This window comes from Camelus dromedarius, chromosome 7, assembly GCF_036321535.1.
Source record: "Camelus dromedarius isolate mCamDro1 chromosome 7, mCamDro1.pat, whole genome shotgun sequence".
Taxonomy (NCBI): Eukaryota; Metazoa; Chordata; class Mammalia; order Artiodactyla; family Camelidae; genus Camelus; species Camelus dromedarius.
The window spans coordinates 51358339-51386005 of NC_087442.1; the positions used below are offsets into that span (position 1 = coordinate 51358339).

Sequence of the window (27667 nt, forward strand, 5' to 3'; positions counted from 1 at the left end):
AAAATGGAAATAGAATACTTTCTAACTCCATTGTATGAAGATAATATAAATGTTTAGTAAAAATCTGACAAGAACCTTAGAAGAATAAAATTGCAGGCTATTTTTTTTTCATAAACATAGAAGAAAAATTCTAAGTGTTGCATTTTTAGATTAAATTATGGATTGGAAGAAAGGAAATTTTGTTCACAATCTACATTTTTTTCTTTTCCCTCTACTGTAACATTGTAAGGATTCTTTTTTTCTTTTCCTCTCCCCCTTTTTTCACGTGTTTTTTTTAAATTGAAAATTTCTTTTTCAAATTGAAGTATAGTCGATTTACAATGTTGTATTAGTTTCTGGTGTATAGCATAGTGATTCAGTTATATATGTATATTCATTTTTTAATATTTTTTGATTATAGGTTATTACAAGGTATTGAATATAGTTCTCTGTGCTATACAGTAGGACCTTGTTGTTAGTCTATTTTATATTTAGGATTTAGTATCTGCAAATCCCAAACTCCCAATTTATCCCTCCCAGAAACAGGCATAGAAAACAAACCTATGGTTACATGTTTGTTTATATAAAAATTATAAACAACTTATAAATTATTAGAATTTATAAATGAGTTTAGCAGTTACTGAATACAGGGACTGTACAAAATTTTAAATATATTTTTATATATCAACAAATAGAAAATGAATCATTTTTATGATTGAAAACCTTGCTGTTTTAAGGTTATCGCTTCTGTTTAAAAAACAGGTACTTCTGTGGAAATTTATTATATAAAATTTATGTGGTAATGCAAAGATTCCTAAACAGAAGCTTTCTATTTAGAATAGTTGACACATGGCATAAAATTAATGCCAAATAGATGTTGTTACTTCATTTTATTCATACAATTGACCTTTGGACAACATGGGTGTTAGAGGCACTGACCTTCCACAAAATTGAAAATCCACGTATAATTTATAGTCAGCCTTTCATAACTGGATTCAGCCAACCGTGGATCATGTAGTGCTGTACTATTGAAAAAAAATCCGTGCATAAATGGACCACACAGTCCAAACCAGTGTTGATTAAGGGCCAACTGTATTTCATTTTCAGAGGGGGATGATTATGCCTGTTTTATTGTTGATTTACATTTGGTAGGGCTTGCAATTCTGTAAAGGATGTATGATAAAACAAAGAAGCAAGATCTGCAAATGTTGTATTTTGTTTTAAAAAATAGTCTTTATGCATTATTTTATAAATTTTCCAGAATTGTGGTAGCATCATATTATCTAATGTAGTAAATTACTTTGTACTTACACAATACATTTTTAAAATTGTAATTGTCCTGGTGTGTGCGATAAATGTTTGGAAATATTACTGGATTTTTGGTAGGACATTACAATGTCCAAATTTCTCCAAATATTTAAGAGAAAACATTTGGATTAGCTTTGTTTTCAAAAGCTATTCTTGTATGATAGTTACTTTCTGATCTAAAGGTTTCAGAACACTCTAATATTCAAGACAGTATGGGACCTCCATGTTCTGGCTTCACTTAGTATCCCATTTCATAGGTCACTGCTAAATTATTTCATGGTTTTGAATACTTGTCTCTTGTCATAATAAGTTTTTGCTCATACTATTCCTATCTCAGTACATTACATTTTTTAAAAATCTTGTTTCTCTTAATCACTTTCAAAGCCCCCTGCCTCTACTGCTAAGCAAGACCTACTCACCTTTCAAGAGTGAGCTCCTTCCTTATTTATAGTATAAATATTTTTCTGATCTTGTCAACCAGTTTAACCTTCTAATCACAATGATGTTACCTAGAACTTGCTATCTGGACCATTCATTTATTTTCTTAATTCTATTTAATTTTGTTAGGATCGTGTAACTTAGTATTACAGACTTTTCCAAGGTGGAAGGAACTTTACAGATGAGTGAACAGAGTCCTAAAAAGATGAAATGATTTCAAAATAGTATAACTAATTGTATCAGATATGTATCCAGAATAGAGGTGTCCTCTCAGTCCGTTTGAGTTACTATGCTTATATTAGTTTTCTTGAATTTGTAGGGTATAAAAGAGTGAAAAATGTGTCACATTCTTTTACAAAAGTTATTACAAGGCAGGCAACGTGATAGAAAAGCTTTAGGAAGTTGTGGATTTAAACACCTTGTGAGTAAAAGTAGGAATCTTAATACTTAGCTAATAATACATATTTATTTTGAGGCATTAAATAGAATAATTATGAAGCATTAAAATCTTTGATATGAAAATGTTTCATGTTCAATTCATGTCAGATGTCTTTTTCTTTTCATTTTGGTGCCATAGGATAGATGGGCATTTGTAAGCCTGATTTCTTTGGATTTGAATTATTTTTCTTCTACTCATAACCCTGTGATCTTGGGCAAGTTACTTTATTTCTCTGAAGTTTCCTGAATCTATTACATAGATTCAGATTAATATTGTTTGTGAGGTCATTATGAGAGTTGGAATTAGTATATGATACGGCTCTTGGAACATATAATATTCTTGAGAAGTGGGGGGTAGGTTGTAATAGGAATACCCTTCACTGGTGATGTTATTATTTTAAAAGGCTGGTTCTCCCCTGCTTTATTTGGAAAAATATTAACTATTGCCAGAACAGTGTTTATAGAGAGCTTGATACATGGAGTTGCCAGTGTAAGAAGCAGCTGGATCAAACGTTAAACTAACTTTTGATATGCGACTCCTATTTAAAATTAGCTTTTTTCAAAAACTTCATAATACCATGAAGTATCTTCTTAATTGACAGCAGTATAGCCATTTCCTAGCATTTCAGATCTGTTTACTGTAAAGGAGGACTGCATGTACTGTGAGAGTGTACATACAGGCTTTATGGAAGTGGACATCACTATGTCATACAGCTTCTGATTTTAAATTATATTTTCAAGCCTTCCAAATTTGAAGAAAATCAGTTTTGGGCTATTTTCACCTGTTACTGTAATAGTTAAAAATGTAGGAATTTAATTGTATTGAATTGATTGCCAAGGAAAATGCTCTATGTAGCCAGGGTACCAGGTGGCATGGTGAGCTGTATGTACACAGTGGGCATCTTACAGCCTAAAGGGAGGATCTCCCTGGGAGATGAGATTCTGTCAGATTCTGGGAGATTCTTATAAATGTGGAAAGATTGAATTGGTGACCACCTAACTGTTTACCTCCAATTACTTCCTTTCAGATATATCCTAAGATCTCTTATTTCGGTTGCTTACATGATGTACTGGTTACTCACCCACAGAGTGTTAAATATGCAGATTTACTGGTTTGGATGGTGAACGAGTCAAGGATATCTTCTTGTTGTGGTCCAAGTCACTTTGCTTGGCCCAACGCCCAAAGCTCCCTATTCTTGTTTGATAGTGAGGAACAACAGCAAAGTGTAGGTTTCAGCGTACTAGGGCTCTGCTCCATATTCTGTTGGAAACTTAATTTTTTTTTCTTATTTCAGAAAGAATTTCACAACAGATGTGTGTAGTTATGGACACAAAAGAAGATGAAGAACATGTAGGTCGTTGTCTTGAAGAGATGCTAAAAAATGAATTAAATGTAAGTATTTAAAGATCAAGTTTGATAAATTTTATTTGATTGCCACTGATTTTTATAGTATGAAGCTATATCTTCCTTGAGAAAGCATAAAAATTCTTTAAACCGAACTTTCTTATTTTGCCTTGATGAAATCCTCTGTTTTGCTGACACTTAGGACTTGAAATGCATTCCGTTCCCCTTCTCCAGTCCTCCTGGGGATTTCCTCCCCACCTTTATCTTGAGTTCTTTTTCTCCTTTAACATTCAGCATCAGTGTGACTTCTTCAGAAAGCCCCACCTGATGCGCATGATCCACTGTTTAAGGTCAAAACTTGTCTTGAGAGCCACAGTGCCCAGCACATGCTAGGTGCTTACTGAAGTTTGCTGAATGCATGAAGAAAAATTAAGGCGAGAAAAAAACATATACAGATATGGAAAAAGGTAAGATAGGATAATTATGCTATTGAAGAGGTGAATGCATATTTCATCCCTCTCCTTTTTTTGTTTTTTCTTTTTTTTTTTTTTTTGAACTAATCAACTTCTCAGCTAACCTCATATGTAATATTAGGACCAAGGAAAGGCAAGAAGCAGTAGTAAGCGTAAGGAGCTAGTTTTACCCCTGAGGCCATCCGTTATTTTTATGACCGTTTTGTGTTTTGAAATGTTTTGCTTGCCAAACTGATTTCATTCAGTTTTAATCAGTTTCCCTGTTTTCAATATGTATAAGTGCCTGGATTTCTGATGAACATGCGATGACTTTTTAAACAACCTACATGATATAATCCTAGTTAAAAGCAGAAGGAAAAGGTTTATCTTAGTCAGCTAGTTTTATCATGAAAGTGCAGTTAGTGAGGAGAAAAGGCTCTGATATCAGACTTCTGGTGCTTAGATAACTGCTTAATTTCCATATATTAAAATGTTAATAACATTTACATTATAAAGTTGTTGGGAGAGTTGAATTAAAAAATGTATTTCGAGTGCTTAGGAAAACATCTGCCGTACCTAAGTTTTCAAAGAGTATGAACGATAAACTTAATGAGCTGAGATAGTGGTGTGACGGAATTAAGTGGTAGGTACTACTAATTCTCAAACGTTAGCCCTGTATCGGATACATGAGCATTAAACACGCAGATTCCTGGAATGGGTAAACATTTAGTGAATCATCTCTGGGATAAGTTCTTGAATCTCAGTTTTTAACAAGCTCTCCAAGGTGCTTTTGGTGGCCATCACTGCTGAATTCTATCAGAAGCATTTGGAGCAACAATCCAATGCTGAAAAGAAATGGCAGTCGTCTCAGCTGTCTTTTGGATGTAAAGGTTGTACCATGATCTATTCTTACATGTTGTTTTTATCCACTGACTTTCTGGGCATTCCCCTCTATTGTTAAAAATTTTAGCACCCTGTTCTTTGCTTTCTATCTTAAATGTACCTGTTAAGAATCTATTTCTAAATTCTGTGCCCTCATTTCATCACTGCATCTCAGGATATTTATGTAGATAATTTCCCCGTCTGACCCAGGGAGGCAAACGTTTGCCACAAAAATAGTCTTATAATCTTGGATGATTTCATTCATGCTTTATCTGTTCAGTGCCGATACCAGTAAGATGGGACCCCGAAAGAGTATTGGTGATCAACCCTAAGTTTAGAGGGCTGGGTTGTACACTATTGCTGCGTACCTAACTATTGCATCCTGTGTGACTAATTCCTTGGCCTTTCCAGTATTAGATCCTATAAAGAACCCTTTCTTGTTAAAATTATTATGATGTTCTCTTTTTGTTGCTAATATTCCTGTATATGTTTACTAATTATTCACATTAAACAAATAGACTGCCAGATAACTTTTTCAGCAAAGATGGATTTATTCAGGATCATCAGAGAATTGAAATTTGGGGTCTGCAACCATGGTGAGCCATGTGCAAGTCCCCCCACAGCAAGGGAAGGAGAACACTTCAGTGGAGGGGGAGAGGAAGTTGGGAGGGCTCTAGTAAACAAAGACTCCATGGCTTTCCATTGGCTGAGTCCTTGCCAGGAAAGAAGAGGAATGTTTGCTCCTCGCCTTGGGCTCTGCTATAGTCTTAGTGCTGAGAGCTCCCCCTTCTGGTCTCTCAACTATTTTAATTGAGGTTTCTGTTCATTAAATTTTTACTTAATGACATGATGTGGAATTTAGGGATACACACAGTGGTCTGTAACTGGTGCTGTGTGATTTTTTTCCCCCAGCCCCCAGCTTCTCAGTTCCCATCCTTCTCATTTCCAGGGACCATTCATTTCAGGAACCACATCTCCCTACCCATCGGGCCCAGTCTGGGGATTGCCTCATCTTAACTGTGACCACAGTATTTGATCTTTCCTTATCTTTTACTAAATTATTCCCACTGCACATATTTACATTTTGTAAGAATCCCTAAGCCCCTTGTTTTCCCCCTTTTTTTTTCAGCTACCTTTTGTTTCACACTTTTCCTTACTTGGATTCCATGCTCCATCACCCAGGTGGATCATGGACCTTTTACCAGTGTCTTCACTTCCCTTGTCCTTGCATTGCACCCACTTGGGTAAAACTCCATTGATTTTATCTCAACTTTTCATTTCTCTGAGCCTATATGCAGTCTTAATACTGCTGGACAAAATTAGACCACAGTGCAGATTACTGTCATTAAAAAAATACTGGTCTTCATTCTCCAATGGGCACTGAATGTTTTAAAGCAAGCATACCATGATTCCATAGTCAGCTCCCCATTCTTCTCCATGGATATTTTAAACCACTTCCACTCTTCTTACGTGTCTAACCCAGGTTTCTGAACTTCGGCACTGTTGGCATTTGGGGCTAGATATTGTGAGGGACTATCCTATGAATTGACTGTTGAGTAGCATACCTGTCCTCTACTCGCTAGATACCCCCTAGTTGTAAAAAAAAACCAAAATGTCTCTAGACATGTCGCCTGGAGCGGGGCAGAATCATCCTCCAGGTGAGAACCACTTCTTTAACCCTACCATTTTTACCTCCACTCTTAGATATGATCTTGTCTGTAACTTCAGAGCATAATTATATACTGCTATATGCCAACAATCCATCTTCCTGGCACCAAACCTTTGATGAATGTTTCATCTGTATAAGTCACCTCATCAAGACTATTTCCTCTTCTTAGGTCCGATTCTCCTCTCCCCTCCCCTCCCCTCCCCATCCCACATCAGCATTCTGACAGATACATGTTCCTTCCATTAAAGGAAAAATTCTAAATCCAAAGTTATTCTGTAGCCAAACTTTTTTTTTTTTTTAAATGATTTACCTTTCACTCCTCAATCCATTGCATTTCAACTTCTACCTCAGCCTTCCATGGGAACTGCTCTCAGTGAGGCGCTCAGTGGCCTCCCTGTGGGAAATCCGCAAGACAGTTATCAGTCCTTACTTATTGCACCACTTGACTCTCTTGTCTGATACTTTTTTCTGGTAGGAATCTCATCCAGTGGATTCTGTAACATCTTGTTTTTCTGATCATCCTTTTTAATTTTTTGCTTCCTCTTAGTTTCTTTTCAGGATTCAGGATTCTGTTGATATTTAGATTTTTGTACCTAGGTGAGTGGATTTCCCTAAAAAACCATGCTGATGGCTTGGCTTCCCATATCCTCTGTTTTCTAGGGACCAAAAAAAAAAAAAAAAAAATATATATATATATATATATATTTTTATATATATATATATATATATTCTCAGGGTCTGTTTAATTATTCACTATTCTGAATTTCAGATCTATATATTCAATCAGGAACCCCTCAGAACATTATACTTACATGTCAACGTTATTTTACATTCACAAATTCTTGTTCTAGCCAGTCCTTCTCCAGCTGCTAGGGAAATGTGTATCATTTACCTAGTTACCTAAACCTGGTGTAAGTTTTGACTCATCCTCTATCTCATTGCCAAAGCAAAACAAATTCCAAAACATTTGAACTCTACATTTCATTATCCTTCAAATGTGTCCCTTTCTCTTCATTGCCACTGCCAGTATCCTAGGCACCCCAGCTCTCGTCTGGATTATCCCGGTAGTCTGCTAACTGACCTCCAGCCTCCGCTTGCCCCCTCATATCCATTTATTCATGTGACTGTTTGAATGATTGTTCTAAATTGTTTTATCATGCTATTCCCTACTCAAATCTGTTTTTTTTGGTTTTCCATCACTCCTAAATTAATACAAAAATTTCTTGCCATGCCTTATAAGATCTCTCACATTACTAAACCTACTAATAAAAATAAGAAAACAGCAATAATAACAGCCAACAATTTTCAGCACTTACTTTGTGCCAGGTACCACGGCGAATGCTCTTAACAACCTTTTGAAATAGTTACTGTTACCATCATTTTAGAGATGAAAGTCCTGAGGCACTGCAGGGATGTTTAAATTGTTCTTGTTGACACTGTTGTGAAGAGACAGAGCAGGGACATGCAGAAGAACTTGTATTCAGTGCCCTTGCCAAGCAGCCCTGCACACTCTGCACTGTGCACTCTCTGACTGTGCACTCTTCAGATCAACTCTCCTTTTTTCAGTTTCTCAAGTGTGATATTACTTTCTTACCTCCAGCACTTTTACTGAAGGTCCCATTTACCTCAGGGAGATTTTCCTGTTTGTCTTTTCCCTGAAGCCTGGTTTTTGTACCCTTCTATTGTGTCCTATGTGATGTTATACAGCCCCACCTGAAATCTTCCCAAATCATGGTGCAGTTTTGATGAATGTTGCGTGGATAAATGATTGTGACTTGTTATTAGTAAGTTGAACACTGCATTGTTTATTGTACTATGCTTGCTGCGTAAGAAATACCCCAAATTTTGTGACCTTAAGTACCAAACATTCATTGTCTCATAGTTTCTGTGGGTCAGAATCTAGGCACAGTTTAGTGGGATTCTTTTGGCTCAAGGTCTTTGATTTGATTACATTCAAGCTGGCTGTCCTTGGTAGGCAGGGGCCACAGTCTAACCCAAAGACTCAGTGTGGAAATGGATTCTGTTGCCAAACTTCTGTGGTTGTTGGCAGGTCTCAGTCTGGCTCCACGTGGGCTTCTCTACCTGGCTGCCTCACAATGTGGCACTCAGGTCTGAAGGCAAAGTATTTTTGTAGCCTAATCTTAGAAATGATGTCTAATCACTTATTCCATATTCTGTTCATTTGAAGCAAGTCAGTATGTCCAACTCACACTCAAGGGGAGGAAATTACACAAGGTTGTGATACTGGGAAGTGTGGGTATCATGAGGGGGCTGTTTTAGAGATTACCTATCACAAACTTACTATCACAAAATAAATCTCTTAAGTTGAAAAAAGAAAATACCCACTAACACAGCCATCCTAGTTTCCTATGGCATGTGAGACACTACTGTCTGTAAGTCCAAGTCTTCTCAGAATATCAGAAATTTGCCTTCTTGTACCTAAAATTTCCTCATTGAGATCATCATCAATCTGAACTCTAATTCCCTAGTCAAATAGCTGAAGGCACAATCTACTTTATATGGAAATTAGTCCTTAGTACTTGAATATACCAGAAATTCTACATGAAAATCACCAATATTGGTTGGAAAAATCTGAATAGTTTTGGAATCAGCAACAGACAAGAAGAGCTAACTAACCAGAACCAACAGCCTGAGGACATACTTTCAGCAAGGAATGGATATAATCTCCTGAATTAAACGTAATTCTATCCAACATAAACCAACCTAGCAAATTTTCAGATTCCAACCAAGAAAAGAATTAATGACTAATCTGTTCAGGTTTTTATGTTGATCAGTTCATAGTATAACCCTAGGTAACCTGTTGTATAATCTGATGGAACATACTGAGATAAAATGCATTTGAGAAGCAATGAGCCTACTAAAGGTAGAACTTGTGAGCTTTGTGTGATGTGTCCTGTTAATTTACTCAATCTTGGTTGACCTTGAAAGGAGATGTCATTCATTTCTGCTAAATCTGGCCTGGCTTCTAAATTTGCCTGAAAACTGTTAAACCACGCAAGGATTTAACAGAATGTTTTTTCTCTTAAATGGCCGTAGCACTAACAATTCTGGAGTGCATTCTCCGTTCTAGAGACAGCATTGTGTACCTTAATCCTTTAAAATAACTATATGACTTTCCCTCTCATTTTACAGATAGCAACAAGGAAAATTTGTGGCTTAATAATTTGCTTAAGATTATGTAACTAATTGAATGTAGATGCTACTTGATTCATAATGATTTCTACTACTGAATATTTCTCTAAGAAAAGGTGGAATAGAAGAATTTTAAGTTTGACAGAAGGCTTATACCTAAGGAGATTTCTTTCTCACCTTGGGAAATGGATTACCTGTTTTTTTAAAAATAATTTTTCTTCCCCTGTATAAGGGCACGTGTATCTTGTAGCATTTTTCAGCCCATAACCTAGAGACAAACACAAAATGCCATGTATTCTAATATTTTTACCTCTCAAAGCTTTTGTCTCCTTTTGAAAAGAACATACAAAAAGGATGACGTCACCACTATTGAAATCCTGGCACCTGTAGGGCAGATCTATGTAGGTGTGGAGCTGCTCAGCACACACACAATGGGAGGATTGTTATATTGGCGTGAAAAGAATGTTTCCTGATGAAACTAAAGGAAGAGATAGGGCATGCTTGTTGCAATTATCCATGCTAGATTCTGAGACACACTTTAGTAGTGAATATCTCAACTCTAATGACACACACCAAATACCTGGAAGAGGCTGCTAAAAAGTGAAGTAAGGAATTAATTGGTAGAGGACACTTCTCTCACCTTCCATGCACATGTATATTTTACTCACACTTAAATTTCAAGACTTCATTAGCAGGCTTGTCAGGTTCCTCCTTTGATTTCTTTAAGGAGTTTGAAGTATTTCACAGAACCTACCTACTTTGGAGATAGAGATCTCCAGAAGATACAATAGGATTGTGATGGAAGAGACCTCTCCCCTTCTTCCCAACCCTCAACAAATGTTGAAAAATAGTTTATGCTGTATCCTGAGCTGAGAATAGTAAGGAATTTATAAGTAGGAAAATTGGTCTCTCATTAACTTCTCAATTCCCTGATGTATTTACCAAATATTTAAATGCCTATCATGATTTAGTGAATGGATTGAGACAGTTAAACTAAGCAAGTATGGTTGCTTGTCCTCAAGGAGCATACTGTCCAAAAAAATACAAAAAATGTTTAGTTACAAATTGTGATAACTATTCAAGGGAAAAAGTAAACTGTGCTCATGTAAGAGACCTCTGGAAAATGATTTAAATTGGGGCTAGAGAGCAGTAAGAGAGAATCTCTTGCAGATGTGGCATTTATTTAAGGCTAAATGAGTAATCAGAAGTTAGCTATTTGAAGTACAGAAGGAAGAGCGTGTAAAAGGCACATACAGAGCTCCGTTCTGGGATGCTGAAATAAGACTATGGCTGGAGGGGGGGTGGACTGGTAGGAGGTGAGGATAGAGATGGGGACAGGTCTAAATGCAGCCTCGTAGGGTACATGAAGCTTGCTGTGACCACCACCACTACCACGGCGACTACTGCTATTACATTTTGTCCTAAAAGCAGAAGGTAGAACACTTTAGCTGAGAATGCTGTGATCCAGTTGATACCCATAAAATATTATTGGCTGCTGTTGCTTAAAAATGAAATTCTATAGAAAACAGCATGTAGTGTTTAGTGTTTTCATACATCACACCACCCTTAAAAATAACTTTCGTTCCTATAATAAAAGAAATGAAGATCCTAAAGAATGCTGATCTGTAATCTGAACAAACAGGGACTGCAGGGGCTTTTTGTGTATTTTACTTATCCACCCCTTCCTGTTTCCTGGAGCACATAATTTAATTATTGTTTTGTGTAACCACAAATGACAAGCAGGATATAACTGAAAATCATTTATTTTCCTGGGTGAAAGGCACGCTTTGGTTTTGTTGAGGCTGTCTGTGGGTACCTAGTTTATTCTTCCTAATGCCCCCAAGGTAGTATCCAGCATATGAATCTGTGCCCTTTTAATAGACCTAACCAAATTCAGTGTATGACATATTAGTCAAGCAAAACACCAGACATAGGAAATGAGGTAAGAATAAAAGCAGAAATAAAAGGAAGAACAAATTCAGCCATCTCAGCATCATAAGACCCATTCAAAGAGGGTTATTTTATGCTTATTTTGACACAAGATATTTTAAATATTATGTTTAAAATATAGGGTTTTTCAGTTCTTGATGCTGACCACTGTAAAGTACAGTGTAATAACCGTGAAATAACACTGTGAATACTGTTTCTTGGGCCTCTGACTCTGAACAATGTCAACAAAGGTAGCTCAGTTAGATGATGTAGTTTTGATGTATGTACAAGACTACAGAAATTAGCTGAAGAGCATCCAATGAAATCCATCCGGTTTGTTTGGGATGTTAGCCAGATTTCCTGATCAGTTTTCCAGAGGTAAAAAGGCCCAGAATTACTGGACCACCTTGTTGCTCAGGATGGTATTAATTATGTTCATGCTGTATTTAATAATATTTACAGTTTGTAATTATAAATGGTTGTCAAAGTTTTAGGACATGGTTATTCATGAGGGAGTAAGGATAATCCACCCTAAATGCCACTTTCTTGACTTTGTCTTTATATACTTAACATATCTGTGCTTTTTATATCTGTGTGTATTTCTAACACATGGGGACATACTGAAATAATACTCTTCCTGAAGGGACCAGATGGTTAATTTGTAAAAATTATCTTTGTCCACTTAGGAATTAGGTCATTGCTCACAAGCTCTAGACACATTATGCTAAGTTAAAAACAAACCAAAGAATAGCCAACGTCTAGCTTTGGGCATATGTTTGTAAAAATTAGGTCTTCTCTTCTAAGTCAGGAAATTGATTTTACACACATGGTAAATATACTTAGAAGGAAAGTTCTTATAAAAAGCTGAAAAAAATTATTCTTTGGCCTGTAGATTATAGTTTCCAATCCTCAACAGGTGACTTTGATGAATATGTATACACTAATTTTCTTCCGATATTTAAATTGAGATAGAGTTTTAAAGCTTATTTACTGATTTCACTTCATTTTACTGATTTTTTTTGGTTTTGAATGTAGGATATGTAATATTTAAAGAATATCACTTTATACTTATATGTTTCCCATAATAATTGAGTTTGGAGATGCATTTTAACTATTTGCATGCAGTATGACTGTACTCACACCATAAAGTAGAAGATTCTGTTGTTCTGGTGATTTGACGTAAATGATGTCTCCAAGTTTTTTGTTGTTTAAGGGAAACTGAACTAAATATACCCCTTTGAACTTGTAGTCAGAATAAATTATCCATGGCATCTTGGTATCTGAAAACTTGTTTTCAAAGCCTACAAGTACTGGTCTGCTTAGGCTAAAAATCTTTCTCTTAATACCTGCAATTACTGTTCATTGTGTGTGAGTCAGACAGAGTATCTCCTGCTTGACCAGTCAATTCAGATCTCTCATAGTCAGTACCAAACTTTCACTCAGTGCTAACTCTGCTGTGGTCCAGCATACTGTCTTGCTTGTGCTTTGAAATGATGTCATTTTTTCTCACTTTTTCATGCAGCATTCTGCTTGATTGCATGCCATCTTTACTTGGCAGTTTTATGTTTCATTTGATACTTGGTTTAATATTAGGACTTTTTCCATGAAGTTCTCATTTTTCGGGGTCTTAGGCTTTCTAAATGACTTACCAGCAGTGGTGGTGGTCTGCATACTTTTTATTGTTATTTATTCTTCTGCTCATCTCTTTCACCATCTCTTTTATCACCAATCCCTCACACAGTGCTGTTCCTATGGGGGAGCCAGATAAATAGTTGTGGTTAATGGTGATAGGATGATGAACAGGCAAGCTTCTGGACTACTTCTCTACCTGGACATCAGCCAAATGTATTTCTGGAGATAAAGAGGTAGCTGCTGGGCATACATCAATCATGTGGACAGTTGAGAAGCTTAGTACACCCAAAAAGTTATAATTGATTTCCTAACCAGAAGAAAGCTATTTTTTTTCTTTTACAAAAGGAGGGAAGAGAAAGGAAGTAGCAGGTGTTGATGAGATGAAGTGTGTATATATATAAAATCATATTTGTAACTTCTAATGAATGCATAGCTAAATGGAATAAGCTATTTATAATCTTTAGTAGACTAAATCGTTTATAAAACTGATTAGAAACAATATTTGATGTGGGTTCTAATTAGTTATTTAAAATGATATTTTGACTCGAATGTAACTGGTACATACTTTATTAGTACATATTTATATGGAAAACAAACCCTAATTACACTTCTCTATACGTCTTATTATTTAGACAAAGTCTTATTATTTAGACAAAGTTAATTTTGTAAATATAAATTAGATTATGCTATAACTTTGTGAAAAATTTGAGGGAAAATACAGTTGAAGTGATGAATTCTTTAATTTTACTCACTTATGATTGCCATACTGATAGATTTAATGAAAGAAATAGGTAATTTGTTTTAGATGATACAGAAAGGCAACAGCTTCAGTAGAGTCAAGGTTAAAGTTACCTCTGATTGCTCGACAAAGGCACATTCCTCAGTAAATATATCTACTGAAAATGAGAGAGGACTTCTAGATTAACTATCTATAACCACTTGCTTCAGCATGTGATCCATGGACCAGTTAGAACAACATCATCAGGTAGCTTGTTGGAAATGAAGATTCTTAGACTCCACTCCATGGACCAATGGAATAAAAGTCTGTATTTTTAACAGGATTCCCAGGGATTCTTATGCATGTTGAAACTGGAGAAATACAGGTTTACACTTAATTTTGTCTTCCCAGTATGATCTCCATGAGGACAAATTGTCTAGTTCGTTGCTGTGATCTCAGTGTATAATCTAGTGTCTGGCTCAGAGCCCTCACCGAATACTTACTGGTTGAATGAATGAAACTCTAATCCATCTTAATCCAGTGGATGGAATACCCTACTCTTTCGGACTTTCTAGAAAAATTAAAACAGGTAAGATTTGTTTACGACAGCTTGCCAATTCTTAGCTTGCAAGTGTTTTATGCATTACTAAGAAATATAAAGAGGTCATATTACTGCACATGCCTTTTTAGCATATTATTATTATTTACAGAATGGGTAATAGTTACAAAATATGCCTGCCAAATATGATTTATGTGAGCTATCACCAGCCACTTCTCATTTACTACAAAATTGTCCATTAGTTATATATAGTATAACAGTCCAAAGTAAAACTCAGTGGAAAAATAAGCTTAAGCCGATGTGCACTTGGTAGCTTTACATTTTGTTTAGACACTGTCTACCTTTGGATGTATAATCTGTATAATAAAATTTGAGCCTTGAATTCGTTGTGATAGTGCTCAGGTTTGTTAAGATTAGGGCCTGTATTTTCCATTCCACAGTCCTTATAGTTTTGCTTCTGAACAGTAATTGGCCTTCAAAGGGAGTTGTAACAGTGAGACAAGGATGCGTAAAGGAGGACTTCTATTAAGAAAGTGGTATCACAATAATCACTCTGTTATCCTCACCAACTACATGGCATATATTGAATGCCGTGGTTCCAGAAAGCACTTGACTCTTCCAGGATAAAATCTGGAAACCTGAATTGGAGGACCTTTCTTAGATACTTTCTTCCCTTTCCAGGACCCAGAAAAATGATCTGAGTTAGGGGATTGTGTGTGGCAGCAATTAAGCTTTTTAGTACTCAGGAGATGTCTTCTGGATGAGGTGTTTCTTGAGTTGACTTTGGGACCTGTAGTGTCACTGTCCTTTGAGTAAAGACCTATGACTTCCATGATGAGTTACTAGTTACCTGAAGTAAATTGACACCCGGTGTACTCGACAGGTTAAGTGTGTTGAGGGTCCAACAGACTACAGGCTGAGTACTACTGCTTACTGGCTGTATGATATCAGACAGGTTAGTTAAACTTCTGCGTCTTAGCTTCTTTGACCATAACATAAAGGTAATGATGATACTATGCATAGGTATCTTATGTGATTTCAGTGAGATAATGGCCTAAAGTATACAGCACAGATTCTGACAAATAGTAGAACCTCGATAAATGGAAGGTGTAAAATGCAGAGGGATAATGGAGATATGGTGATGTGTTAAAGGGTCATTTAAAATGAAGTTACATGAGAGGTGAGTGGAGGAAGAGCAAACATTTGATACAGCACTGTGTGCCAGGATGCTTATTAGTGCTTTACATGCATTCAAGCAAACAAAGATGAAGGACATGGCATCACAGTGGATTTTAAACTTCATAGAACAATAATATATGGGGGGGAAGTTCATGGTCTCAGGAACAGAGGCAGTGTTCACTACATTATGCAGCCTTGCAAATGGATCTTCAGGGCTGAATGTTAGACTCCAGCTTGTGCACTGTGGCTTTATAAGCTGCATAATTAAGGAAGCACCAGCCCTTTCCCCAGTGTGATACAGGACTGGGATCCAGCACCACTGCAGCATGGCAGAACCTTGGCTGTAGTGCTCCTCCGCCTGCCCAGTATTTAGGATTGAGACACTATCAAGACTTTGGTTATGTCTGACAGGATAGGGTTCAAGTCTTATGGTGGCATCTGAGGAAGTAGAGGGCCACTGGTATGATCCACCAGCTCAGTATTCTTGGTCGGAGGTCCATAGTCAACACAGCATGGCAGAATGGAAATCCTGATTGATTAACCACTCCAGAACTCTGCAAGTGTTCATTGTCTTAAAGCTGCAGCTTTTTGTCTCTGAAGCTTTCCAGGAGACCAGCCTATAGGGAAGAAGCCCTGAAAAAGCTCATCCTTAACTCTCACATATCAATTTAACTACTCTCTTCCTCCTGAAGTATTCCTTATACTGGCGAGTGGGGCTTAAGTAATTCCAAAGCCACATAGCAAACTTGTTGCAGAGCCAGATTTAAACCCCCAGGGATCTTGGCTGCAGAGACCATGCTTTTAACTATAGAAAAGAGCTTTAGAGCTGATTCTAAAAAGACAGAAAATAATAATAGAGTAAATGCTCAACCTCCACAGACGTCTAAACATAATCATGAAGTAAATGCTAATTGGCAACTGAGAATTTGAAGAATTTGAATACTTCTTAAAGGAGTATCTCAGGTGGAGGTCACTGAAAATGAAGACAGAGAGGCTCTTCTCTGCCTGAGCACCCACAGCCAGCGGTGACTCCACTGATAAAGACAGTGACTCCACTGATTGAGATTGACTCCACTGACTGATGAACTGATGGCCCAGACTTAGCCTTCTGTTGACAGCAGTCATAGCTACATAAGATTCTCTGCAAAAATCTGGATTTGCAGCTGAGAAATACTACCCCCGCCCAGCTTTACTGAGGTATAATTGACAAATAAAAATTGTGTATATTGGATGTATACAACTTGATGTTTTGATAAATACTTTGAGATGATCATCACAGTCAAGTTAATAGATCCATCACCTCACATAATTACTGTTTTCTTTTTCTTTTCTTTTTTTTTTTTTTTTGTGGTGAGATCACTTAAGATTTTCCCTCCTTGGTAAATTTCAACTATCCAATACAACACTGTTAGTTATAGCCACCACGCTGCACATTAGATCCCCAAAACTTACTCATTGTGCATAACTGAAACTTTGTACCCCTGGACCAACATCTCCCCATTTCCGCCAGCCCCTGACAACAAGACTTTTAGCTGTTAATGTATTGTCTACAGAGTGAAAGGTGCATTCCTCCCTGATTGCCTTATTTACATCCACATTAGTGCCCTTGTTTGAATGCAAGGGAGGTGAGAAATTGATGGATTCAGATTCAGAGATGGTCCAGCCAACATGTTCTGTAAAATGAGGGTTGGCATTTCAGAAACACATTTTTGAACCTCTGACCCATGGGACTTGGACCAGAGCCTTTCAGCCTTAGTGAAGCCTTAACTCTTTTTAAAATGGGAAACATTTTTTGGTAAACCAGCTCCCTTCCTAACATCCCTACTTCAGATAGTATTTTGAATATGCAATGTTTGCATTTAATTAGTAGTAAATATTTTCTAATTTTTTATGACGTAAGGAACGTATTTCATGGTGGGGTTTTTGTTTTTGTTTTTTTTTGTTTTTTTGGTATACTTTAAAAAATTTTTCTAAACACATTGGAAGGTTGTTTTGAATTTTGTTTAAATGTTCTTTGAACCAAAATATTTACAGAACAAGGAGTTCTAGCCAGCAGATTGTTCCATTTGTTGTGTTTGAACGTGGAAGCGTTAGGGATGACAGCAGATGATGGTGCCATAGAACTTGTTCATAAACAGCCTAATAGCTTCATCTAAGGCGGTCTTTGTTTATTAAAGGTGTCAACGTCTCCTTTGCTGTATTTAGGTAAAGTCTAACTTTCTTTACTCAAGTATGGAAAATATTGTTTGTTCTGTTTGGGAGGAAAGCAATATGACCATAAAATAATTGTACTTAACTGGAAACAATTATTAAGAGTCTCAATTTCATGATGGAAAAAAAAATGCAATTTGGTTTTGTGTGTGTGTTTTAAGGGGGTAAAAAACAAAATGAAGGCTGGGAAAAAGTCAGATACTTCCTCTGTCCTCTGTACTACCCTCAGCAGAGGCAGGGAAAACTATCAGTGCCTACCATGTTTTAACTCTGTAGCTTGTTTAAAAAACAAACAAACAAACAAACAAACAAAAAACAATGAGTAAACTAGACAGTTCATACTAGAAATTATCACAACACACATAAATCTGATTTTTAAAACCTGGAAGAAACCTAAAGTCTCTCCCTATCCTCCAAAATATTCTCATAGCTTTTGGTTCTGAAGAATAACAGTAAAAATCTGAATTCAAGAAGGTTAAAAATTCAAAAGACAGAATTGCAAGAAATTAATAGAGTGGATAACTACGGAAACAAAATTAGAGCAACATTGTTATAGAAATAATTAGTACATTAGAAACAGATATAGCAAGGGTCTGGCTATTATCATAGAGGGAAACTTGAGATAATCACAGTGTATTCCAAGTAAAATTAAACGGTAACTAAAAGAATAGATGTAAATGATAGTAAAGGCATCCAACATATGGATAATGTTTATATATCAAGTAGACAAACCAAGAAATTATTCTGGGAATGTGAAGAAAATTTCCTTGAAGTGACAGACTGATTCCATCAGACCTAAAGGGCATATGTACAGGGAAAACTGAGGAATAATAATTGACAAATATGTTCTGATTCTGATTAAGATTTTGAATTTCCTCATGAAGAATTCTTCAGGTAGGCACCTAGCAGGGAAAAACAAAAACTTACAGAAAGGAGGATATTCTGCATGACCTCTTGCATCTCGTCAGCACTCATCATCTGAATACATACAGCGAAGCATTGTCTGTAAACTCTGGAGAGAATGGAAGTGAAATCTAAGAATTTTACCACCAGCCAAATTGTCATTTAATTAGAAAGACAATGGGAAAAAACTTGAGCTGTAACTTCTATCAGTACTTCCTGGTTAGAACTACTTGATACTGAAATTTACCAGTTAAGTGGTGAATGGAGAGTGGGTAAAGGCCACACGGACTAAGAAGGGTCAGGACAGAGCTCGGAAACCGTGTTGAAGATAGTGGTACCGTGACTGCGAATCTGGAGGGACAAAGTGTAGACCAAACTTTCATTCTCAGGCAAGCCGTTCTTCCAATATAAAAGCAAAAACTAAAGGAACGTAAAAATGGTGATGCTTTTGTTTGAAAAACCAAAAAAAAAAACTGCTTGTTGCTATAGTTCATCAAATAGAGAAGTGAATTAAAATGAGTTTAGAAATGGAGAGATTTTGTTTAAAACAGTTCTCTTATATGTAGATATACTGTGTCTAAATTGTGTGAATTATGGCTAGAATGGGCTATACGATTGTAATGAACCTTCTCAGGGTAACATGATTGACTAGAACTAGCGTGAGGCTAGAATTAAAATGTGCTGTTTCTTTCTTAGAAATCGAATGTGTTGCCATTGAAAGTCCAGTGACTTAATCTTGTTCATGATATCTTAATGTGCAGAAAAAGCTTTCTGTGAGTGAAGAATTACTTGAAGTTTAGCAGCACCTTTAGTTTTTACTATATTCAGATTTTTTGCTAACATTAAATAATTTAAATATGATAATGCACATGAACCCATTTTAATGTATTAATACTTTTGTTCCTTCATCCTTTTGTCCTATCAGCTTACTGCATATATTATTAGTAGAGAATTGTTAAAATTATACTTATCCAGTGTTCAGGGTGATTATTTCCAGGTAGCAGTATTTTGGGATGAATTTTCTTTGCCGTTTTAAGAAAACTTTCACATAGTTGATTTTAAGAATAGATGCCTCTTTTTCCCTTTAGCAAGACCTTTAAATAAAACTGTGGTAAATTTTAAAAAACTGACTTGTCAAGTACTTGCTAGTGACTAAAAACATGAATGTTTCTGTCTTTAAAGATTCCATACCCTATACTCAAGAATTTTTATCAATTTAATACTTAAAAAGCTAAATCACAGTATCCCTTCTGTCCTCATCCTACACCTTATGTATGTGCGTTAAGAAAATTTTAAAAGTCACTTTCTTTGAATTCAGAATTGGCTTACATTTGTTGAAGTTAAGCTCTGGTGATGCGGTCGCCTTACTTCATATCTGTTAAGTCAGAAACTTGACAAGATCTGAAGATCATACCCAACTTGTGTGCGAACATGCACACCAGTACCATAAACACTGGCAAAAGACCTGAAGCTCTAGGGTGGGAGAAAAGACAGTTTGTTACAGCAGTAGCAGTAAGGAGAATGGCAGCGCGGCACTGATTTTCTGAATGGCAAATCCCAGGGGGAAATGCAGGGAGGGCTAAGTGTTGCCAGGCAGTATACAGCAGTCTATTTTAAGTTGATGGTGGCTGAAGTTTGAGCACATTCTAAAAAGCACTACATTTTACTGCATATTACATTTTATGTTTTTGATGTTACAAATTTTTATTTTTGTATCACTTAAATAATTACTAGATACAGATGGTTCTACGACTTTGGTTCTTAACCTTCATACTAGCTATATAGGTGGTTGATCTACTGCCTTTACTATATGTTTGCCTTTACTAGTGACAGTCTTTCCTTCATAAATTTCTTGTTTCTACTTATAGCATTTTCTGTCTAAAAAAAGTCCTTTTAACATCTCTTGTAAGGCCAGTTTAGTGGTGATGAATTTCTTTAGCTTTTGCTTCTTGGAAACACTATTCTGTCCTTCAATTCTGAGTGATAATCTTGCCAGATAAAATATTTTTGGTTGTAACGTTTTTCCTTTCTGTACTTTGACTGTATCGTGCTTGTCACTTCTGACCTGTAAAGTTTATGCTAAAAGACAGCGGATGGTGTTATGGGGGTTCCTTATAAGAAACCAGTTATTTTTCTTTTGCTGCTATGAAGATTCTCTCTTTATTTAAATTTTGACATTTTAATTTTAATGTGTTTTGGTGTGGGTCTCTTTGGGTTCATCTTGTTTGGGACTTTATTTGCCTCTTGGACTTGAATGTCTGTTTTCTTCCCAAAGTTTGGGAAGTTTTCAGCTATTATTTCTTCAAATAGATTTTCTAGAGCTTTCTTCCTGTCTTCTCCTTGTGGGACCCGTGTAATATGGATTTTACTTTGTTTGATGTTGTTCCAGACCTCCTTTAAACTATCCTCATTATTTTTTTTTTTCTTTTTGTTGTTTTGACTAAGTCATTTCCAATACCCTGTCATCCAGTTTGTTGATCTGCTATTCTGAATCTTCTAATCTGCTGTTTATTTCCTCTAGTGCATTTTTCATTTCAGTTACTGAATTTATTATCTCTGATTGATTCTTTATATTTTCAAGTTCTCACTGAGTTCATCCATTCTTCTGTATTTTCAATGAGCGTATTTATGACTATTACTTTGAACTTTTTGTCTGGTAAACTGCTTATCTTTATTTCATTTAGTTCTTTTTCTGAGGTCTGACTTGTTCTTTTGTGTGGAAGATGCTCCTTTGGTCACCAGAGCCAGATGCTCTGGGAGTAGCCCCTCTGTGGGGTGCATGTGCCCTCCTGTTGTAGTTGGGCTGTGATTGCTGCAGGCAGGCTGAAAGGGTGTGGTGTTCTTGGCCTGGCTGGCTGAGAGGTCTGGCCAAAACTGCTTTAGATGTGCTGATATATGGGGCTGGCTTCCAGCAAGACTGGCTGCCAGCTCTGGCTGCAGCTTTTGTGGGTGTGCTGGTTTGCAGGGCTGGCCCCCCAGAGCAGGAGCCATTTTGGAGGGGTGCAGGTGGAGACCACCTGTTGGGTGGGGTGGGACAGGAGCTACTTTGGAGGGGCCAGCTGGGTTGGATGGATTGGCTGTGTTGGGCTGTTTCTCAGGGGAATGCCGGGATGGGGCACATGATGTTAGTAGGTTGATAGAGATTGACAGAAATGGCGTCAGGTGCCAGGTAGGTGGAAAGAGAGTTTAAAAAACAAAAAGCAAAACAAACAAACAAACAAAAACTCTGCCAATGCTTCTGTCCCTGAGAAAGTTCTGTCAGACTTCTGCTCATCCAGCACATGCTCCCAAATTAGTGAATCTCCTTTTTGTATTGTCCAGGCACTTTCCAAGCTATCACCTCTGTGCTTGAGCTCAGAGGGAGTCAGTTTGTGCAGGAGCTCCTCAAGAGCGGAGTCCTGGTTGTCCACAGCCCTCCAGCTCTCCCAGATGAATGCCCTACTGGTTTTCAAAGCCAGACGTGCTGGGGCTCCTCTTCCCAGGGCAGGTCCCCCAGGCTGAAGAGTCCATTGTGGGGCTCAGACTCCTGGCCCCTCAGGGGGACCTTCATGGTTGTGATAGCCTTCCTGCTGGCGGATTGCTGCATTCAGGGTGTGGGTTCTGACTAGACTGCATCTCTGTCCCTCCTACCTGTCTCAATCTGGCCTTTTCTTTATATCTTTAGTTGTAGAAAATCTGTTCTGCTAATTTTTAAGTTGTTCTTAGAGATAGTTTTATATATAGTCACATTTTTGGTTTTTCATAGGAGGGATGAGCTCAGGATGTACCTACTTGGCTATCTTGATTTGGACCCTCAGGAGAAGTCCTATTATGAGAATCTCTCATTGCTCTCCCTGTCTCTAGTCAGTCTATGTTCAGTTACATCTATCCTTTGTACCTGTAGTATTTAACATGTTCCCAGAACTCTCTAACAATTCTTGTCTAGCCAACTTTTAAATTTTATTCTAATATTCTATATAACATGTTCTTTGTATAAGAAATACCAGGCTACTTGCCTGTTCCTGGATATATCTTGAGCCTTTCTACATTTTTTTTCTTATCTAAAACTATATCCTATATCCTTGTTTGCTATAATAATATTTAGGGTTCATAGTTCAAATGTCTTTTTCTTAAAAGACTTCCTTAAAAACTTTATTCTGAATTATTTTCTCTTTATATATGGTCCTTGGCTTTATGTGCCTGTAGAAATTCTGTGCTCATAAAGTTGTTGATGTTCACGTTGGTCTTTCTGTCTAGTTTGTAAACCCTTTCCTCTAATTTTTTTCTCCTAGCATGTGAAAGTCATGTCTGGCAGAGATCTTCAGCAAGTCATCTTAGAGCAGTGCTACAATTTTGTTTGTGTGAATGTAAGTAGTAAATACAAACGATTGAAAGCAGTTGAGGATTTGTATAAATGTAATGTGGGAGAGAACTTAGTCTTCTTGATTATTAAATACTTGAATTTAAGATTTTGGTAGGTGGGTTGTGTTACTTACTATGTATTTGAAAATGTTATTTTTTATTTTTTGAAGTAGGGAAACAACATTTTCTAACAAGCTAATTCCCATAATAAGAAGAGGATGGTATTTCTTTAGATAGTAATTTCAATTTTCAGTATAAAGCAGATAGGATGACACAGGTTTGGATTAACAAATAGTTTAAATTTTAATCTTGTGGGTATCCTTTAAAGTTCTTTGAAAATTCAAAATTAAGTTTGAGAAATATTTTGAATGTTTATGTAAAAGTTCTCCACTTTTCTCCATGAATTAATGGTTAAGTCATTTAAGAATTTCTTTTCCCTTTTCTGGTCTTGCAGGTTATGACCTCTGATTTTGAAAAAACCCAGAAATTACTGAATGTGCTTGATGAGAGTAATCTTTCCATTTTATATCCTGTTGTTGTTATTTCGGTAAGTGAATTAATGCAGACTTTTAAAACTTAAGCTTTGTTCCTTGAAATTTAACTTTTCTATTTTACAAAATTTCATCCAACTGGGAAAATTCATCCAAACTCGAAGAAGCTCTCCTTTGTGGATTCTTGACCTTTCTTGCTCTGACTTCTCTGACTGTGTGCCCTATTACTGCAGCTATCTGGTTGAATTGACAGGTTTGAAAAATAATTTAATTCAACCTAGTGAACCATTGCATTTATTTTCCTTCATTAGAATTGCAGAGTGTATTGCTGAGTTGACTAATTGTTTAGATAATGTGATTTTCATATGTTACCAAAATGCCATTAGAGAAGAGATCCCAAAGTTAAAAGAGTAAGGGGGAGGAAATCAGATGGAAGAAAATACTATTTGATTGTTTCATCTTCTCTGTTTCATGAACAGCAAAAGTAGAGTGAGCAACACATGAAAGAGAAGTCCTAGAAAAATGCCCCATGAAAATTTGGGAGAAATCTTTTCTGTGAAATACTAGAAGTGTATGTTCAGTACAGAATGTACTTGATTGGCATACTAGCCTGTGTCGCAGAGGGGAATTCCAGAGGCCAGGCCTTACAAACCAGCTGAAGAGAAGAATCTGTAGTCTGCCGCATTTTGCTGTGGGAAGGGGTTTCAAACATGAATTTCTCAAAACAGTGGCTTAGCAATTGCCATTCCTAAAGGTCAGTCCCACAGTGTGGGAATTTAATTCTTGTTAGGTAAGATTATTAATACAGAATAAAGATAATTTGCACTAAAACTAAGTACTCTAGATTGAGCCATGCAAGTAGAAACAAATTAGCAATTGAAGGAGGTTTGGTTACCTCACTGGCCTATTGTATTTGGTTTTATGCCCCGAAGATAAGTTCCATGGGTGTTGCTGATCTTGGAAACCCAAATTCCTCATGTGACAGATTTTAATAGAAATATAGATGTTTTCATTGAGTTTTTTTTTTTTTTAAGGAACATCGTGAAATGCCCTCAAAAGCTGGAGGGCTCTAAGGCTCTATAGGATGGAGTTAAATTCAGAGTTTGATTTGACCTCTGTTCCTCTCTCCATATTAACTGGATGTGTTCCTAGATATTATTCTGAAGAGGCAGTACATTACTGTGATGAGAGCAAGAGCTTTGAACTCAAAATGTCTTCATTCCTTGGTCAGATTATTGAACTTTTCTGAGTTTTGCTTTCCTCCTTTTAGAAATGAGGCTAGTAATCCCACCAAGGATTAAAACCACTGAATGTAAAGTGTAGTTGACATTACAGTGCAGGGCCCTGGGCAGCTTTGCGATGTTAGTATCATTTAAAAATCTAGCTCCTCTCCTTTCCAATTTGGGTGAGACGACTCAAATTTCACGTCTGCTGCTCTAATCTGATTCCTGGGCTCCAGTCACGAATTGTTCAGCATTGTATTAGGTACTTCCATTTGAGTACGTGACTATCTTCTCACACCTAGCATATCAGATCTGTCACAAGCACATTCTCCAGTAATAGACTTCTCTCAGTGGAATTCAGTTGTGGCAGGCACCCAGGGGTGATGTGTATCAGCTTTGAATTTTCCTTCTACCTCTTTCCTCTGCCTCTCTTCATCAAATACACACACACACACACACACACACACACACACACACACACACAAAGAATTTTTAAACACCTACTTCTTGTATTTTATTGGTAGTATTGTATCTCACCCGCAGTCCTTTGTATTGCTTCCATAGATATTTGACTTTAATTTTCTCTTGACTTGTGTTGAATTGCATTTCATGTATCCCAGTAAATTCCAGGGTTTTTTGTTTGTTTGTTTTTGTTTTATTTTTTGGCTACTTAGTACTCTGTATCAAACAAAGGGAAAAGATGGATAATACTCTACTTAGGAAGGAAATGTCTACTAGAACTGGTTGAAGGATAGTATTATCATAAGTCTTCATACTATGTCAGTATACTGTAAAAACTATAAAATATTTACTTTAAATTGGAGAGTTGTCACTCCATAGATACGTGTTTACCCATTCTTTTCCTATTGCATAGGTAGACTCAGTATAGTGATATTAAGGTTATTATTGAGCTTAGTGGGAAATTTCACTAGAACATCCCCAGAATCTGTATCCTTGGGATGGAACCACCAATCACTGAAAAGGTAGAGTAAAGAATGCTGCCTTCTTGGATTGAGAGTCAAGTAAATTTTCCTTGGATTTTTCAATTGTCCTGTAAATGGTTGTGTGAAGGCTTCATCTTTTTTCCTTCCGATGCTGGTTTACTCTCAAACGGCCAAAAGGCCATTTCAGTTTCCCTGTGACTTAAAATTTGACAGAACCATTCAAATATTCCCCAAATAAATAGTTGTCTGGAAAATATTATGATAATTGTAAAATAAAAGACTTAAATTTGAGTCTAGTTATCTGGGGACACAATTTTCACATTAGTAAGTGGGAAAAATATATGCACATATATGCATACAGTGTGGGGTATGTAACTGTGAATACATTTGCAGACATATATACATATGTATGTAATTTAAAAGACATTATTATATGTACCAGACAGCTTAGAGGCTGTGGTGCATCTACTTTGCTTCTATCTGAATTACTTTGTGGAAGATTAAATCAAGACAAAAGGACCCTACCATAGGGATTTTTTTTTTTTAAATAAGGCTTTTGTTAAGCACTTTCCAAAGTGAAATGAGTTAGGAAATACTTAATGTAGAAGGTTTTTGTTACCTAAGATAAATTGGCATAGATTAAGAGGCTACAGCTTTAGCATGCATGTAAAGAAAGGAACAAAATTTTACCATGAAGCATAAGAAAAATAATTGGGGCTTTATCTTAAAAGAACAGAAATATTTATTAAAATAGTTTTATTTTATCTTCTATTTAAAACATAGGTTATGTTTGCAAAAATAAACTTTTTTGAATAATCTTGTAGACGTTTATATGATATTAAGCTGTGACATGCCTCATTTCAAGGGGCCACTTTGCAAAAATATTTTTAGATTTTTTTATTTTGTAAAAAAAATTCTTTATTAATGCTTTGTTCAAAATATCCTTTTGGATCAACTATTTGGTCATCATACTTATTCTCTTTTTATATATTTTAAATAGTTTAATTTGCCCAGATTTTTATTCATCGATGATGTGAAGTATGATTTAAGGATTTTACCAATGTTAATTTGATCAGCTAAAAATATTTTATATTTTGGTAGCTATAACTTAACTGTAATTATATTGAATTAGAAGAATCTTCCATATTTCTACAGTCATTTAGACACTGACTGATGGTAAAAGAGGTGTTAACGTTAAAGTGGGCAGAGATAGTTGGTGGGGTCACTTTTAAAGTACTCTGTTTCTCAATGAATCTGTGTGTGTTAGGATGATGTTTGTTACCCTATGCAGTCTTTTAACTGTGAGCCTTTGGGAACACATCCTTGGATAGCAGGCACACCTTGTGCTAGACTACTCTCTATTTGGGAAAAAAAGAACAGTCTTTTTAAAATCAAACTGGTTGTCCTGAGGGAATTAAAAAGAATTTAGATCCCTTTCTGTGTCTTTTAAGAAAAAAAAAAACCCTTTTATAAACATTAAAAACTGATGCTCTCTTTTGTAAAGTTGTGTAGGGATTATGTTTGAGTCCTTCTCAGATGTGATTTCTGATGCTGTTCAGGCTATTTTATAAGTTATCAAGGACCCATGTTTTTATCCTGAGCTGACTGAAGCTTTTGTTACCCTCTCTTTGTTGAGATTACCAGGGGGTATGTAGTACTGCTAGCACCTTTTTCTGATTGCAGCTGTCAAGAAGATCATCTGAAAGCTCTTCTTGGAATCACTTGATGCAGTAGCTATCAACATTGGACATGTCCATTTCTGTTTTCTACTCCTATTATGTGTTTTTGTTTACAACTTAAGTAATGATGAACAGATACTTAGAAAAAGTAGTATTTTAAATGTATTAAAATAGTAAAAGGTAAATTCATAAAA

The 27667-nt window shown here is 36.3% G+C and overlaps 1 protein-coding gene across 1 annotated transcript in view; it reads left to right on the plus strand.

Moving 5' to 3' along the window:
• CRPPA (CDP-L-ribitol pyrophosphorylase A) overlaps window positions 1-27667 on the plus strand; it is a 226894-nt gene that overhangs the window by 82271 nt on the left and 116956 nt on the right. The window contains exons 6-8 of the mRNA XM_064487527.1: window positions 3459-3556; window positions 23067-23141; window positions 23591-23683. Of these exons, the coding sequence (XP_064343597.1) occupies window positions 3459-3556; window positions 23067-23141; window positions 23591-23683 (266 nt within the window). The remainder of the gene's footprint in view (window positions 1-3458; window positions 3557-23066; window positions 23142-23590; window positions 23684-27667) is intronic.